This window comes from Lontra canadensis, unplaced genomic scaffold (genome assembly GCF_010015895.1).
Source record: "Lontra canadensis isolate GAN:19392208 unplaced genomic scaffold, GSC_riverotter_1.0 scaffold14, whole genome shotgun sequence".
NCBI lineage: Eukaryota > Metazoa > Chordata > Mammalia > Carnivora > Mustelidae > Lontra > Lontra canadensis.
This window is the reverse complement of record NW_022631008.1, coordinates 16,806,372-16,824,351: the sequence shown is the minus strand read 5'-3', so window position 1 is coordinate 16,824,351 and position 17,980 is coordinate 16,806,372. Positions and strand designations below refer to the sequence as shown.

Here is a 17,980-nt window from a genome sequence, read left to right as displayed (position 1 = left end):
TTAGGTTGGCCATGATTTTTAAATTTTGAGTTGGGCTTTTGGTGTAGTTTCACTGAAAGGGGAGGTAGGATCCTTACTAAAATGACTTACCCAAGATCTCGTCTAAAAGCCAGCAGTCTCTCTCTCTCCTTGATTACAACTGGGTTAAATGTGTGCCCCTCTTCTCTGCTGGCCCTGGCCCCAATTTCAGATGTAGTGAGAAATCCTCTTTGGAGGGGCTGTTCTGGGGCCTGTGCCATTCAGGGAAATCACAGAAGCTTATCATACATCCTTGCATTGTTAGAAGACAAGCATACGATGACAGTGATGGAGCAGGTCATGGAGAAAGGTGTCCATGGTCAGGAAGGCCTCATGCTAAGGCCCACTCCTCAAACAGTAGATTGCCATGGTCTGCACTTTCCCAATGTTACTGTCATCTCTGCTGTGCGCCAGGCCTCCTGTTAGGTTATAACGAGGGAGATCTTCGTTGAAGCATCAGGGGTCGGCTCTTTTTTCCTGTCCTCTTGATCTCCTTTAAAAATGTTGAACAGTATTTATTCTTGTTCTAAGGTAATCAATCTTGAAGAGAGGCCTTGACTCCATTTTGCAGAAAAGATCAGGAACATCAGTTGTTTAAAGGAAATGAGTATCAACTTTCTGAAAGAGGTTCTCAGAATGATGACTGAATTGTTCAGCCTCATCTAGCTTCCAGACTGGCCCTCCCTGCCCTCGCCAGGTCATGATTCACAAGTCCTTGAGCAGTGGGTCTTTTCCCAGTAGAGAGTGACGTGGATCTCAGAAGCGAATGGGCAGCCCCTTCTTCATTCTTCAGAGGCATTTCTCTTTCTCCTTCATTCCATTTAAATATTGTCAGCCTGTAGAAACACTACTTAGCCATAGCTGGCCCAGAAGTGAAGTGAAGCTTTTCTACATTTCAATCAATAATTCATTCTTTCAGTAAACTTAATGCGTGACTGACGCCTAGTGGCCAGGTTCCATGCTGGATGGGGGGAAGCCAGGCGATAAGATGCTATCTCGGTCCTCTGATGACTCACAGGCCGAGGGAGACCTCGAGCTATCATAATGGTGGGTGCTGGGGGAGAATTGAAGAACTGAGGAAAGGCAGCCAGCACCTGCTGGAGTGATAAGGGAAAGGCATTCCCAGAGGAGATGGTATCACAACCAAAGTGAGGGACCGTCAGTTGTGGGTGAAGGGGCTGGGCGCCTGGGGCAGATTAGGGTGTCTAGGCAGAGGGGGCAGCATCTGCAAGAGTTCCGAGGCAAGACTGAGGAGCCTGGGCAGGCACATGGAATTCTGTGTGGCAGGTGCATAGTAGGCAGTGTGGGGGATGGGGCCGGAGAATGGCCAGCCCTGCGTGGGTCAGATTGTAGGGAGTGGGGCGGCGCACTGAACTCAGCAGCTGGGGGGGGGGGGTGGTTTCGTGAATGACTCTAAGAAATAGGCTGATGGGACTAGATTTGCGTTTTAGGAGCTCTTTGTAGCTGCCTTGGGACAACTGGATTTCTGAAGGACCTTGAGGGGATGTCAGGAGATCTGCTAGGAGACTGCTGTGCTCAGGCTTGAGAAATGATGAAGGGCTGAGCTACCTGCTGATTGAATTGGAGAAAAGGGCAAATTTACAGGGTGATTGGCTGTCAGGAGCGAGGGATAGAGAGCAGTGAAGAATGGGTCCTGAGATTCTTTCTCGCTTGGGTGGGGAGAAGCAGATTTGAAGGGAAGGAAGATCATGAGTGCAAGTTTGGAAATATGGGTTTGTAGCGGACCCCTCAGGTCCTCTACAAAGGTGTCAGGACAAAGGTCTGGGCTGGGTATGGGTTTAGGAGTCATCAGTTTGAAGTTGTGGGTGTGAATTAGATCACACCACAAGTGTGGAATGAGAGGTAGAAAGAATAGCAATGAAAATCTTGGGAACCTGCCCGAGGTGGTGGGAAAAGCAGAAGAGATGTAAGCTAAGGGAGAGCTCTTCTATGAAAGACATGGCCAGTGTCACATGTTGCAGACTGTTCAAGAAAGAGAAAACTATGCAAAGAATGTTTAGGAGTGCCTGGGTGGTTCAGTCAGTTAAGCATCTGACTCTTGATCTCAGCTCAGGTCTTGATCTCGGGGTCATGAGTTCAAGCCCCGTGTTGGGCTCCATGCTCAGCATAAAGCCTACTTAAAAAAAAAAAAAAGAAGAAGAAGAAGAAGAGAAGGTATGTTTATTGGATTTTGCAACAAGGAGGTATTTTGATTTGGAGGAGAGTAGTTTCCGTCAAATGTTAATAGTTTGCCGGGAGCTTGGTTATGGAAGGAGGTGGATTCTTGGTTGTAAGGATTTGGAAGCATGTATAAATGAGGTTTGTTGCCTGTAGGGATTGAGTTAGGAGCCCATGAATCACCCATTTTCTTTGGAATTTAAAGTTTGTACCCACTTCATAGGGGTTGACCCTTACAGAGCCTAGCTGGCCCTCGTTTGCTTCTCTTCACTGACACTGGGCGGCAGTATTAGGCTCAGGGAGGGAAGGAGGAAAGAAATCAAGAGCAGTGTGGGAAAGAGAAGAGAGGAAGACCAGTTTCTCAGGTTACCTCTAGATGCTAAATTCCAGATCAACCCAGTATTCCTCCTTCTGTGCCCTCCATTCAACCTGTTAACGAAGATGGAGAACCTGATGCCATTGCGTTGGTGGGGTTTCCTCCAGCTTAGCTGTATGACCCAGAACAGCCACCTCTTCCATTCGCATCTTCTACTTGAACCCATTAGTGCTCTGTCCATCACTGCAACCTCATCCTGGGCACATGCCCCCACTTCCTGCTCTACAGAGGAAATGGAAGTCACTAAGCAGGAATCCTGAACCCCTCACCTCTTGTGACACGCTCCTCCTCTCTATCTCAGGGCAAGTGGTGTCTTTGCTTCTCTCTAAGATGGCCTTCTCACCTTCTAACTTGCCCTAGACCTGTGGACTTCCTAATACCACTCCTTACCCTAGAAACTTCTCTTCTGACAGCTTTAGCACTCTTGCTGACATGTCATCAGCTACAAGTCCTCTATCTTGAGTCTAAATATATCTCCGGAGTTCTCAGCCTTCTGCACATTCTCACTTGGGGGTTCCATGGGACCTTCAAACGCAACAGCTTGATGTGTCTTTCATCATCTAAACCTGTGGTACCTGGTGTGTGCCCACCCATATTTGTTAATGGCACTATCATCCACTCAAGTCATTGGCCTGAGAGAGAAGACTTAATCTCTCCTTATACCTAATCCATCAGTCAATAGACTCTTTTTCTCATACCCCAGAGTTTCTCCTCTGCATTCCCTGTACACCCTCCCTCCCATTGCCCTAGCCCTTAGGTCTTGCCAGAGTCTTCTAGCCAGCTTCCCTACTGGTGGTTTCTCCCTTTCCAACTCTTCCTTCACATTGCCACAAACCCGATTACGTCTCTTGTCTGCTTAAAACCTTTCAGTGGTTCAACTTTGCTTCCAAAATAGAGTTCAGCACCCTTTGTCTCAGGCCCAGCCAGATCTGGTCCTGGCCCACCCTTCGGGTCTCTGCACAGGCGTCCCATGCCACCCAGCTGGTGTTCTTCATGCACACCCTTCCCCCTCTGCTCTGCCTGGTAAGCTTCTGCCCATCCCTCAGGATCACTTATGCTTATGGTGAAACCTGTGTCATTCGTCTACAAAGAATGTCTCTTTTTTCACATCAACCTGTCAGTTTAGAGCCACCACATTCCTCATTTTTACTCTTTAGACACTTCCTGGATGCTCTTATGACTTGGTTATGCTTATTTTGGGAGAATTTAGTTTTATTCTTGGTTCATGGACTTGTGAAATAATCAAGGATGGCCTAACTACTGTGCCTTTTAATCCAGTACAATTCAAAGTACTAAATTATTCTAATGGAATGTGAAAACTGATACCTTAATTACTGCAGGTATAAAAAGAAGAGCAAATAGGAAAGTATTTAGTTTGCCTGTTTATAAAGAATTTACTAGAGTAAATATGAGATCTTTTACATCAAAGGATCCATTGACTTCTCTGTATGTAGTAGTTACATTGCGATGTACTTTTTCCTATTTTCAGCAAAATCCATTTCTTGACTCAATACTTTATTTTGAGAGATTAGAAAGAAGTATACAAAACTTTCTAACGAGATTTGTAGGCATTATTTTAAAAAGGTAATAAAGAAGAGTTATGGGTATAGTGCAGAGAATTGTGTTGAAATTGGCTGTAGGATTTTTCAGTAAAAGTCAGGAACGCCTAAAAACTTTCAGAGAAATCTTCTCTTTCTTCTTTTCTTTTCTTTTCTTTTTTTAATAGAAGAAAGAACAGAGGAGAGAGTAGATCCATATAAAATGATCAACATTTCAGGGACTTTTTTTTCTTTAAAGAATTGAGGTGCAAAATAGCTATAATTTATTAAAATTCCTTGTGTTTTCTCTGTAAAAATATTTTTCACTCTTCTGATTTTTTTGAAGTGGCCATTTTGCTCTATGAAGTAACACTAGGAGGCGAGACGACTGCCAGTACATCTTTTATGGCTCGTTATGGGGAAAAACGAAAATATCTTCTGTAGACACTCCCACAGCTACATTCTTCTCAGCCTTCAGTCAGACACCCTTTTAATTTCTGCCCACCAGCACCATCAGCACTATCAGGGAACATAGGAACATTCCTGCAATTGTATACGTTCCGAGCCCCAAATCGGCCAAGGCCCGAGGGTGGTGGCCAGCAGCCCACATGCACCTGGTCGCTGCTCAGCTTCTCTGCGAGTCCCATGGCAACATCTGGACCAGAGAGGTGGCCACAAGCATCGCCCAGATGGGAAGAGTGACTCAACAGAGTTCCTTCTGTCTTTGTATTCACTTCAGAGTCCTGGAGCACAAACTGAAACCATCCCCCAGGCTTTCTGGAGAGCAAATCAAATATATAATATTTTTATATTTTATAATTTATAATATTTTATAATTTATATAGTTTATACTAACCTTGGACAGGTATATCTACTCCTTAATCCTCTGTCAAATAGGCAAAAGTTTTCTTTTTTAAACAACCCTTTGATATGGTAAAATCTAAAATGCATACACAAATTGTACAAAAAAAAACCCAAAAAGGTGCAGCTTAATTAATGAACACAGAGCATATCCCTGCATAAGCATTCCTCAGATCAAGCAAGAGAATGAAGCCAGCCCTGCAGTCACTGTGCCTCCTTCCTGGTGACCCCATAGACCTGCACGGTCCTGCCTCAGAACCTCTGGAAGGTTTTCTGTGGGGTTGTTTTCTGTGGGGTTGCCTAAGAGGATCCAGAAGCCAGCCTTGGGAGGTGGGGGGCGGTGTGGATCTGAGGGCGGGGGCCAGGAGAGGTTTGGTGGAATTGTGGCATGGCATCGGTATCCGGATTTGTTCTAGTTTCTCTTACAGACCCGGAGTCTAGGCATTGGCCAGAAGCTGTTGTGACATCTGCCATGCAGAGACCGCTCTTTGTAAAAGCCGCTCTTGCTCATTTCCTCCCGTGTGCCCGCTTCGGACGCACTCTCTGGAAATGGACTCAGGAGCTGACGTGTACCTAATGCCCAGTAGTAACCTGTTTCCACACAATTCCAGGACGTTAGCTTATTGCCAGTGGGTGGACAATCTCAATGAGACCCGGAAGATGCTCTCTCTTAGTGGTGGCGGTCCCTTCAGTAACCTGCTGAGGTGGGTCGTGTGCCACATAACGAAAGGAATTGTGAAGCGCGAGATGCACGGCCACGGCATTGGCCGCTTCTCAGAGGAGGAGATTTACATGCTGATGGAGAAGGACATGCGGTCCTTGGCAGGGCTTTTGGGTAACGTACCACACCTTCTATTCTCTATTTTCTGTCCGCACCTTTTTTGCATGATCCTTAAAGCGCTCTTAGTTGGCTGATTTGAAGTCTTATTTTGGTTGGTTTCTTTGCTTCCACGTATAGGTGGCAGCCCCACCATTTAACCCGACCCCGTAACTTTCGGGAGCAAGTGTCCGTGTCCTCCGTCACTAGCGCCAGCCCGGCCCGTGTGGCGAGGGGGCGCGGAGAGGACGCGAGCGGGCAGCGCTGCCGGCCGCTGGGGAGGCCGTGGGAGCCGCGGGTGGTTCTTAGCCGGGAAGCTCTTCGGATTATGACAGGCCTGGGTGGAAGGGCTGCTTGTGAACGCCTCTGCCGGAGGAGTCCCGGGGTCTCCGTGGCCGTCAGGCTGCTGCGAGCGCGGGCAGCGCCGCTTCTGACCCGCTCGGCGGGCACCTGCCGCGTGTCATTTCTCACGCCTGTTTCCGTTGGTGATCTCAGTGCTCTCCTTCCGAGCGCGTTGTGACGCTTCTGATTTTGCATTTACGGCACACAGTGGGTTTCGTTGTGCCTGGAAGCCCCTCGAGGTGGAGGAGGAGGAGTCCCGGAGCGGCGTATGGGTGGGCTGGTGAGCGGAGAGCCGTGTCCTTGCTCCCCTCGTTGGCTGGGCTGATGTGACTCTGTGCCGGGCAGAGCGCGAGTCTCAACTATGTCAATTCATAAACACATCGTTTGAATTCAGGAGCTTCGGTGTGGGAAATGATGGTTTCTCCTGGGGACATCTAAGGTCTAGGGAGCCAAGCCCTCTGTGTGACCAGCTGTGTGACCCCGTCCCTTGGGACCGCGTATTTTGGGGTTTCACTAACTTTCTTTTGGCGTTCTCATCTCCATTCTAGGGCACATCACGTTCCTTACCTTCTCCAGGAGCAGGGGTTGGGGGTCTGTTTTGTTGAAAACCATGGGGCCTCCAGGAACTGTGGGCTGTGCTAGGTAGACCCTGTCCCCTCTCCTCCAGGGTGACTTGCTCTGACTGGCTCCTTCCCTTTTCTGCACTTCAGGTGCTTCCTGGACCAGGAGTTACCACCACGCCCCAACCCCCCTCCCCTGGCCTGCAGGAGGAGAGCCCAACAGCATATCCAGCTCTCTGCCAGCTTTGTTTGGGGGAGGGGTTTGATGCTGTCCAGACCGTCTGGTGCTTTCTAGGCCCTGCCTGACATAGATATGGAATTGGCCTTAAGTTCACCTTGTTCCCATGGAAACAGCCCTGGACTTGCAGCCTCTTGGAGCAGGCCTGCCATGGGCCGTTTTCTCCTTGGTAACTGCTCTACCTGCTCACAGCTTTCTTTCCAGCTCGCGCTGTGGGGAGCCCCAGCAAGCCAGGCACTGAGCCCTCAACGTTAAGCCAGAGGTTATGCAGTAAAGTCCTGCCCTCCTCCAAAAAGTTCACAATGTTGTTTCCTTAACCAGGAGTGGGTGAGCATCACTCTTCTGGAGCACTTCTGGTCGGGAGAACCAGGGAGCACAGGGTAGCGATTCTCTTAATGACTTAGCAAAGTGCTTCTCTCCCAGTTGAGGGGAGATGGGAGGTAGAGCTATTGTTGGCAGCTGGGTTGGAGACCTGGCAAGTATTCCAAATACCATCAAGTCTAAATCATTTCCTGAGATGAGAAATTGATTTCGGCTATTTGAAAAGCGGGAGTCCACTGGAGTTCTCTTCCATGCAGGAGCTCAGGGAACAGTCTAGGCTCTCATGAGAAGCACTTTTGCTGCCTTTGGGGAGGGAGAGGCTCTTCAGCTGAACATCGGAGGTTTTCTTACTAAATGAGATAAAAGCATTACCTCCCCCCTCACCTGGAGATGTAGCTTAACTTTTAAGGCCCAGATGCCTGAGAGACTCAAAATGCATAATAACTTTTTGTTAAGTATTTCAAGATTTGGGGAAATTGTCTAGGGAGGTATTTGAGTCATCAGGGTAAATTAATTATTGCTGTTTCAGTTCAATTGACTTCAAGGATTGAAGACCTTCTTTGGGGCCAGCGCTAGGGAATACAAAAGTGATTAAGAGATGGTCCCCGCTCTCAGGCAGCTTCCTCTCCAGCGGGAGAGACAAACTTATAAGCCAGGAATAGGCAAATTGTGGCCCATAGCTGGTGGCCTGTTTTTTCTGTTTGTTGTTGTTGTTTTGTTTTTTTAATGGCCTGTGAGCTAAGAATCATTTTTATATTATTTAACTGTAGGGAAAAAATGCAACAGAGATGAAATATGGCCCAGAAAGCCTAAAATATTTACCATCTGAAGCTCCACAGAACTTTGTGGACCTCTGCTTTAAGCGAGTACCCATATTCAAGTTGGGCTGTGACGGGTGTCATGATAGAGGTCTATGCTTGGTGCCCTGGAGACACAACAGGGTAGGGGTGAAATGGCAGGGAGAGCTTGGGAGGGCCAGAGAAGAGGCCACAGGCGTTTTGGCTCCAGAAAATAAAACAGTTGTCCCAAGGAAGAAAATAGGGAAGAAACATCTGGGCAAGTCATGAGAAAAATGGTCACAAGTGAGGGACATTTTGGAATCACGGTTGAAATGAAGGTTAAAAGGTAGTTTGGGACTGTATTATAAAAGGTAATAATAACGCTGAGATACTTCGTCATACAGAAAATATGGAGAGTGTGCAGACTTTTGAGTATTAGAGAGAAAGAGGCATGTTTGTGATTTAGAAAAGTGGCTCTGTTGGTGTCATAGCAGATGACTTGGGCCTGAAGGGGTGGGTGTTAAGAGAGACTGAAGATAGGCCATTTAAAAAAAATTGTGATGAAATTCAAATAAAAAAATTAAATTTAAAATAAAAATTAGTTGAGAAAGATGATACCTTCATGTTGGAAAGGAGGAGACAAAATTATTATTTTATTTAATAGAAATTAAGAGATTATGCAGCTAAAATAGGGACACCTTGGTGGCTCAGTCAGTTAAGCGTCTGCCTTTGGCACAGGTCATGATCCCAGGGTCCTAGGATTGAGCCCCCACGATGGGCTCAGCAGGGAGCCTGCTTCTCCCTCTCCCTCTGCCTGCTTCTTCCCATGCTTCTGCGCTCTCTCTCTGTCAAATAAACAAAATCTCAAAAAAAGAGATTATGTAGCTAAAATAATAGAGAATCAAAATTACGGTTAATGAGGGAGTTCAGTAATTTTACAAAGTTACAGACATCCAGATGGCCACCAAACACATGAAAAGATGCTCAACATCACTCATCATCAGGGAATGCAAATCAAAACCACAATGAGATATCACCTCACACCTGCAGAATGGCTAAAATTAACCTCACCGGAAACGGCAGGTGTTGGTGAGGATGTGGAGAAAGAGAAACCTTCTTGTACTGTTGGTGGGAATACAAATTGGTGTAGCAATTGTGGAAATCTGTATGGAGGTTCCTCAAAAAATTAAAAATAGAACTACACTTTAAAAAAAAAAGATTATTTGAGAGAGAGAGAGAATGAGCAGTGGAGAGGGGCAGAGGAAGAGAGAGAGAGAGAGAAAGAGAGAAGCAGACTTCTCAGCAGAAGACTGATGTAGGGCTTGATCCCAGCACCCCAGGATCATGATCTGAGCCAAAGACGGACACTTAACTAACTAAGCCACTCACACACCCCCTAATAGAACTACTTTATGATCTAAGAATTGCACTACTAGGTATTTACCCCCAAAATACAAAAACACTAATTTGAGAGGATACATGAACCCTTATGTTTATTGTAGCATTATTATAAAGCCAAACTCTAGAAGCAGCCCCAGGATGAATGGATAAAGAAGATAAATATATTATAAACAGTGGAATATTATTCAGCCATAAAAAAGAATGAAATCTTGCCATTTGCAACCCATCAATAATAGCTAGAGACTATTATGGTAAGTGAAATAAGTTAGTCAGAGAAAGACAAATACCATAGGATCTCACTCACATGTGGAATTTAAGAAACAAAACAAACAAGCAAAGGAAACAAAAGAGAGAGAAAGACAAACCAAGAAACAGACTCTTAACTATAGGGAACAAACTCATGTTACCAGAGGGAAGGTGGGTGGGGGGGATGGAGAACATAGGGGATGGGGATTAAAGATAAATTCATCCTGGGGTGCCTGGGTGGCTCAGTGGGTTAAAGCCTCTGCCTTCGGCTCAGGTCGTGATCCCAGGGTCCTGGGATCGAGCCCCGCATCGGGCTCTCTGCTCAGCAGGGAGCCTGCTTCCTCCTCTCTCTCTGCCTGCCTCTCTGCCTACTTGTGATCTGTGTCTGTCAAATAAATAAATAAAATATTTAAAAAAAAAAGATAAATTCATCCTGATGAAATAAACCAAAATAAAATGGCAAGAAGTTTGCAAAGTTACAAACATGTAAATCTTGATATCTCAAATAACTGATTAGGAAATATTAAAATTTTCCATTTATAATAATAAAAAATCAAAATATTAGAAATATATATGAGAAATATTCAGGTCCTACAGAAATAAAATTGGATAGTTCTAATAAGAGATAGAAGGTTTTTTAGAAAATGGGGAGTATACCCTCGTTTATCCATTGGAGAGTGAGTCGAAAGTATACCCTTGTTTGTTCATTCAAGAGCCAGAGGTCAAACGTAGCTCCATCACTTCCTAGCTCTGCGACCTTGGGCAAGTTTCTGAACTTCTCTAGGCCTTAGTTTCCTTATGTGTAAAATGGAGACAATAATGGTGAAAAGAAAAGTAGCACATGTAAAGTGCTCAGAATAGTGCCTGGCAGGTAGTAAACAATCAAGTAACAGGCAAGTGTAAAACACAACTGTGATTAAGGCAGGAAGCAGAGGTTCATGGTGCTGTGGGTGCTGATAATGCGGGGAGGGCTGCCCAGTAGTCAGTGTTAGCCTCTCTTCGGTTTAGCATGTTTCCATGTCCCCTTGGGGTAGGTGTATACGTTGGAAGCAGAAGTAACGACCAGTAGTGGATGCCTGACTTTCACCTTGTGCAAGAAGTGTGTAGACTATTTCTATCCCCTCCCAGCAAGGTGAGAATCAGAAAAGCATGAAAAAAAAAAAAAAAAAAGAAAGAAAGAAAAAAAGAAAAGCATGATGTAAAAATTCAGTACAGAAAGGCCAGATTTTGGGGAGGCAGTGTGGCTGGAGTGGCCATGTGAGGGAGGGATTTCACATCTTGGGCTCCACTGCTTAAGTTATCCTAACTTATGTTGTTAGGATAACCACAGTTGCCCTTTTGGTACACATCTTTCTAATATTTTTATGTGTAATTTTAAATCATATAGATATATTTGTATAAATATACACATACACATAATTTTCCAACCTGTCTTAATATATTGCAAGTGTTTTTTTCTATACCATATGTTGCCCTGTGCCTGGTCTCACACTTGAGGCCATAAAAACTGAGACAAAACTCATCAGCCTTCTGCCTCTTTTGTATTTCTGTGCTACCATTAATCCTGAGTCTACAGGTATGAACTTGAAGTGGAAGGGAAATAAGACAGAATGAATATAAGAAGGTAAGAATGTAGCTGGGTCCCGCCTTAGCACAGAGATCCCCAGCTGTGATCGTGTGATAGAAGATTAAAGTAAGAAAAAAGATGGAATCTGGTACGCAGAGTAACGCCACCCATTTGGCAGATGAGGAAACTGAGGCACAGAAAGGTTGAGTGACTTGCCCACAGTTACACAAACAGTAGAAAGAGATGTTGGTGAACAAGTAGGGCATAGGCCTGAGCTGCTGCCTGATGGAGATACTGTTACAAACGTTTATAAAATGGCAAGACTTGTGAGAATTACCACCCAGAGAAGTACTAGGTGCAAAAAGGGGCCTTTTGCGGGAGAGACTAATGTGGTCACAGGGGTTATGCAGGACTTCTTTGAGGACATGGCAATTCCAGACTGAAAGATAAGTGGAGTTAGGCAGAGGTGTGTGAGGAGGAATGGGGTGGGAAGTGAGACCATCATTAAACATAGAAGGGACGTCACATGTGAAGGTCTGACATGAAAGGCAGCTGGAAGCCTTCAAGGAATGAAATGATGGCTAGTGTGTGAGTAACTTTGTGCGAACCGAAGTGTGGCATGAGGTAGAGGTAGGCAGGGGCTAGATCACACAAGTCTTCTGTATCACTTAAATAATCTTGGTCTTCTAACAACAATGGAATCTGTCAGAAGTTGAAATTAGGGAAGCGACATGACTTTATTTATATATAATGTGCTAGAGGGGCCATGGGTGGGTTTGGGCGCCCAGTGAGGAGGCTGTTGAAAGGTAAGATGGTGTTGTGGATTATAGTCCTGGTGATAGAGTTGGACCTATGATGATGGTTTAGAGCTATATTCTAGAGACAGAGTTGACTGCAGTTTGGTGACTTGATATATGTGCGGGGTGGGTGGGGGAGAGGCAGTGATGGAGAGGGCAGGGGTAAGGAATAACCAAGTTCTTGAAATGAACAGTTAGTACACAAAGTAGCCATTCATAGTTGGAGAATGCTGGAGTAGAGGGGAACATCATGAATTTCAGGTGTGGGTCTGCTGAGTCTCAGATCCCTGTGAGACAGACATGAGTGGAGACAAAGTGTATGATAAGGGCACCCTTTTTTTTTTCTTAACTCATTAAATATTTTTAAAAAGATTTTATTAGAGAGAGAGAGAGCGCAAGAGCACGTGCGGGGGGAGGGGCAGAAGGAGGAGAAGCAGGCTTTCTGCTTAGCAGGGAGCCCAGGTGCAGGGCTCAATCCCAGGACCCGGGCATCAGGACCTGAGCCAAAGGCAGATGCTTAATTGACTGAGCCACCCAGGTGCTCCATTAAAAAAATTTTTTTGGAAGATTTTATTCATTTATTAGAGAGAGAGAGAGAGAGCATGAGTGAGGGGAGGAAAGGTGCTTTTTTGAACTGGTATAGAAAAGGCAAATTAATTTAGTAAATGGTGTTGGGACACATGACTAACCATTTGGAACAAAATAGGTACAGCTCTCCTGACTTTATGTCATACATCTGAATAAATTCCAAATGGATTAAGCATTTAAATGTAAAATATAAAACCATAAGGGTGTCAGGATAAAATATGGGAAAACTTTTATATAATCTTGAACTTGGTAAAGTTTTTCTCAATATGGTACCAAAGGGAGAAGTGACAAAAGAAAAGTTGAATTGCTAGATTTCTTGAGACAAAACCACCTGGATGTCAATAATCACCATAAATAAGGTTAAAATTGAAATGGAAAGCTTGAAAAATGTTTGCAATCTGTGACAAAAGAATTAATGTTACTATATGAAGAACTATAAAAATCTAACCAAGTGAATACTTGGAGAAAACTGGACAAAAGACATAAAAAGAGAATTTGCAAAAATGACACACATAAATAAATATATGAAAAATGTTCAACCTCTTTAGTAATCAGAGCAGTGCAAATTAGCAAATGAGGCACTACTCTGTCAATCAGATGGGCAAAATTGTTTTTTTTTTTTAATGTGATGTATTGGTGGGGTTATGAAGGAGGCACTGGCATTCTCTACTGATGGGAATAAAAACTAGGACATACTTTCTGGAGTTGAGTTCCACAGTTCTAAAAGTCATAACATTTTACATATTTACTTATTAAATAATTTAAAAAATCAGGAATCAAAGCTTTGAACCTTAACAAGAACAAATAGGGAGAAATGTCAAGTTCTGTACTTAGGTCCCCCAATTGAATTGCACAAATACAGGGTAGGGGAGGGACATGTGAAAAAGAGACTTCAGGATTTTAGTGGTTTTCAGTCTCTGAATGTCACCAAGTGTGATGACACCAAGTGTCAAAGAAGCTAATCAAAACCTAACCTGTTTAACGCCACATCCTGTCTATAGATCTATGTATAAGAAGGATTATAATACTGAAACATTGCGATCTTAGCAGTTATAAATAGTATGGGTTTTCTAACCGGAGTCCCTGTTTTTTGTTTACGATGATAATGGAAAACCGAAGTTATTTTAGGCACTTGCTACTCTCTTTCCCACCCTTTTCTCCCCATTTCTGTTGTTAACTTTCACTTCTTTCATCTGGTGGGGGCGGTCTGAATGTTTAACCAAGGCAGAATACATATAAATTAGTATATTTTTAGGTGTCCACTTGCGGATTGTTTGTGAGTAATTTGCATTCTCTAGAATGGTATTTCATCAGTTCTCTTTGGTACAGACATACCTAAAGAAATTATTACTACTTCAAAGGATGTTCTAAAGGGCTAAGCCTTGAGCTCTGGTATCAAGAGTTGGTAGTCCAGTAGACTGGATTCCTAGTTTGTACAAAGCTTGGGACAAAGAAAGAACTTTTTAAAGGGCACAAAGTTAAATGACAGCAAGGAGAAAGTCAAAACACTCGACTCATAGTTTGCTTCTAAATAGGTAAGAATTGATATCTAAACTAGATGAGAAGGTCTCAAGAGAGCACTACAGTATTTTCACACAACTAAAAGACTAACAAGCAAAATAATTATTTGAACGTGATTTTTGTATTAGTTACACACAAAGGGTAATGTTAGGGTCTTGGGAACCAAAGATGAGTAAGAATGGTGTCTGCCTTGAAGAACCTTATAAACCAGTAGCACTCAGGTCTCTAGGTCCAAACAGTGTCCTAGGACATGAAAAATTTTCCATGCGATCTTGGAATTTTGAGTGTAATCCTTCAGAAATGGGAAGAACGGAACGTGTCAGAAGATAGAGATAGGCAATTGTCCCTATTTCCAAAAGGGGAGGGAGAGGTAGTTTCCGATAGTGAAATAAAATACTAGAGTGAATTATTAAATAGATGGTTACTTTTCACCAAGAATGATCTTCATTCATTGTGAATAAATCATACCAGAAAGTGACTACTTTTTCTTCTTGAGTTGTTGGACTTACTAATTGGATAGACCATGTCTTGATTTATTCAAACCATTGGATACCATCTCTCAGGATATTTTTGTGGGCAAGATGGCTGGTTTTCAGAGGGGGCTTCCATGGGTGCATACGGTGGCACCAGGGTTCGTTGAGTGCTCTGGTGAGGAGGAGAGGAAGCCTTAGCAGGTTGGACTCTCTTCACTCCTGTTTTACCGAGAACAGCTCCCTTGTTATCTGTTTATATATTGGAAATCTGTTGCATTTTGGTTCAATAGAGAACTTTCCCTACCAAAGAAAAAAAAATTAAAAGCCCCCAGATTAGCTAGTGGATTTGTAGCTGATTGAGTGACTCTATCTTTACAGTGTGGATCGAGGGCTTGATGTCACTTAAAGAGAGCTCTCCAGGGACTCTGCTCTTGACTTTTCTCAATGACCAGTTGACAACTTCAAAGACATGCTTAGTGGTTTTTTCAATGACTCTAGGTGGAAGGATAACTAAAAACCTGGTTGGGAAAATCAGGATTCTAAGCTTTGAACCTTAACAGGAAGAAACCTAATAGGGAGAAATGTCAAATTCTGCACCTAGCCTGTTTAATGCAGTGTAGCGTTTCAGTTGAAAAGTTGGTTCCTTAAGGAAACCTTTCTGGACCTTTCTCCAGGTGCGTCAGTCAAACCTGTTCCTTGCCCCCAGGCACTTGGTGCTTTCTTCCCCCAGCACTCCTTGAACCTTCTTTTTATGGTTTGGTTTGACTGTCTCCTCAGCGGGACTGTGCCCGGCCTGGTGCTTTCGTTTCTATCTCTAGAGCATGACGCAGTGCCTGGCACATATTAGGCACCCAGCAAGTGTTTGTGGAACAAAGGAGTTCAATGTTAAGTTCTGGGATCCATTTTTTAAAGGAACTTGATCAAACTAGGGTGTATCCAGAGAACACTGGTTAGGAAGGTGGTTCGTCTCAAAATAGTTTCATGCAAGGAAGCTGAGGATCCCCGGGGGAGGGTGGTCTGCAGAAGTGAATCTGTATGGGTCATATACCCGCGTTTTGCAAATACTGGGAGTGGGTACTGACTTAGGTGTGGAGGCAGCTGATGGACATATTTGGGGAAGAGGGAGGGGAATAGAGGAGAGTGTGGGGTGTATATGTGGGGGAATGACAATGGATTACAACTCAGGGTAAGGCAACACTTTAAAACAGACCAGTCCTAGGGGCACCTGGGTGACTCAGTGGGTTAAAGCCTCTGCCTTCGGCTCGGGTCATGATCCCAGAGTCCTGGGATTGAGCCCCGCATCGGGCTCTCTGCTCGGCGGAGAGCCTGCTTCCTCCTCTCTCTCTGACTGCCTCTCTGCCTACTTGTGATCTCTGTCTGTCAAATAAATAAATCTTAAAAAAAAAAACCAAAAAAAACAAAAAAAACCCAGACCAGTCCTAAATGGGAAGGGCTTGTCTTGTGATGTGGTAGGAGTAGTTGTTCTTTGGAATTACTCCAAGGTGAGGTTCATGACCATCACCAGCCGTCATCAACCATCATCACAGGTGGTGAGATCTTTAGTTAGAGATGGTCGGTCTCTGGGGAGGGGAGGTTCTTCCAGTTCTGATGGTTTCATGATTTTATATTCATTCTCTAGAGAGGAGATCAGAGATGTTTCCAAGTTACGAAACAAGGCCGAGGCCAAAGTAGAGATCATTCGAGTTCTGGTTGGTGTCTTGGATTGTGATTTGTATTTGGCTTCCGCTCCTGCCTTCTGCAGCCCCCGTGCTTTAAATGATCTGTGTTCACATCTCCTGTTATCGAATCTACTTTCTGAACAATGGTTGGTTCCCAATAAACCTCTCTTCGAATTTCCACTTCTTTTTTGAAGTTGTTTTGATTTGAAGGCTCTTGGACAGGGGATTTGTTTTGTTTTGTTTTGAAGCAAGCTTGGGAATAGGCTATTTTAATAGCTGTTCTTCCTACCCTGTTTAAATATGTTCTGCAAACAGCTCTGCAGCACAGTAGGTGCTGAGGCCTAGGCTGGGAGCCCACTGGGCCAGACACAGCAACCACATACCTCACCTCCCAGTGAAAGGGACAGGGTGGGGCAGGCAAGTCTTCAGGACTAGGTGCTGGAAAACGGTGGGAAACGTCAGGTTTTATCTACCACGTAAGAACACGTTCAGCATATGTTGAGTAACTGAACAGAGGGCAGAGGAATAAAGACAGAGAAGTAATTTTGCCTGTCAATCTAGCTAGAAAGATAAACACGCAGATAAAAGATGAAAATAACAGACACTAAAAAGGGAATGTTTTGGAACCTCAAAGCAGTGTTTCCTAATGGGGTTTCTACACCCTTTCCAAACGACTGGCACTGCCTAGCATGATGGTGGTTCTCAGCCCTGATTACTCATTAGAGCACCTCAGGGGCTGATAAAACACAGCTGCACAGGCCCTATGCCAGGCCAAATAATTCACATCTCTGGGAGTGGGGTCTGGGGAAAGGTGTTTTTAAAACTGAACAGGTGATTCAACTGTGTCTATAATCTGATATATAGGGCAGCTGGGGAGGTGAGAAGGGCTGGCCTGGGTGCTGGAGGGTGCTGGGAGGAGGACTGGGGAGAGGGGTAAGGACCGTGGAAGGGTCTCAAGAGGGCACTGGGCCTTGGTCTGGGCAAGTATCAAAAGGGAAAAATCCAGAAAAAGCCAAGCCTGCTGGATTTTTGTCTTGAGGGTAACCCTGATTGGGTCTGTGGGCACAGGCTTTCCTTCTTTCCATGTCAAAAACCTAGTACGTTGATTTTTCATAGGGATACATTTCAGACATTTAGATACATCTAAAATTTTTAACAGCATCCTTGAGACACTGTATTTTGTAACACCCCCTAGGGCTATTTATTTCACAGATGAGAAAGCCCGGCCAGGGTCAGAGAGGTGAGGGGGTGGGTCTCGGGTCTCTCAGCTAACGGGACACTCTTCTTTGGCTCTAGTACAACTTCTGTGTGTTTGCATTGGTGGCTTGTTAAGATCACACGCAGGGAGAGTAATAATTTGACTTGGAAACCATAAATTCGATTTTTACCTGTACTGATTAGATTCCAAGGAGTGTCTAAGCTTTTTACACATTCCTCCCGGAGTTCTATACTGACCTCCTGAAGGGGAAGTGATTTCCTCTATACGTATTATCCAATAACTCTCAGTTGCTTGCAGTCCACTATTGGGCATCAACTCTTCTTTTCAGGCATCTCTCTAGTCTAGATTTCCAGGATGAGGGCAGAAGAGTGGCTGGCCAGGGGCTGGTGGGGCCAGACCCTGCTCATAGGGGTTGCGTCCTCACTGGATCTAGGCAGTTGGGACGCAGATTGTGGCTTGTT

At 44.5% G+C, this 17,980-nt stretch overlaps 1 protein-coding gene across 2 annotated transcripts in view; it reads left to right on the top strand.

The window, feature by feature from the left end:
• FAXC (failed axon connections homolog, metaxin like GST domain containing) overlaps window positions 1-17,980 on the top strand; it is a 73,194-nt gene that overhangs the window by 21,915 nt on the left and 33,299 nt on the right. For both annotated transcript variants that reach the window (XM_032858176.1, XM_032858175.1), the window contains one exon: window positions 5,583-5,806. In XM_032858176.1, coding sequence (XP_032714067.1) covers window positions 5,583-5,806 — 224 coding nt within the window. The remainder of the gene's footprint in view (window positions 1-5,582; window positions 5,807-17,980) is intronic.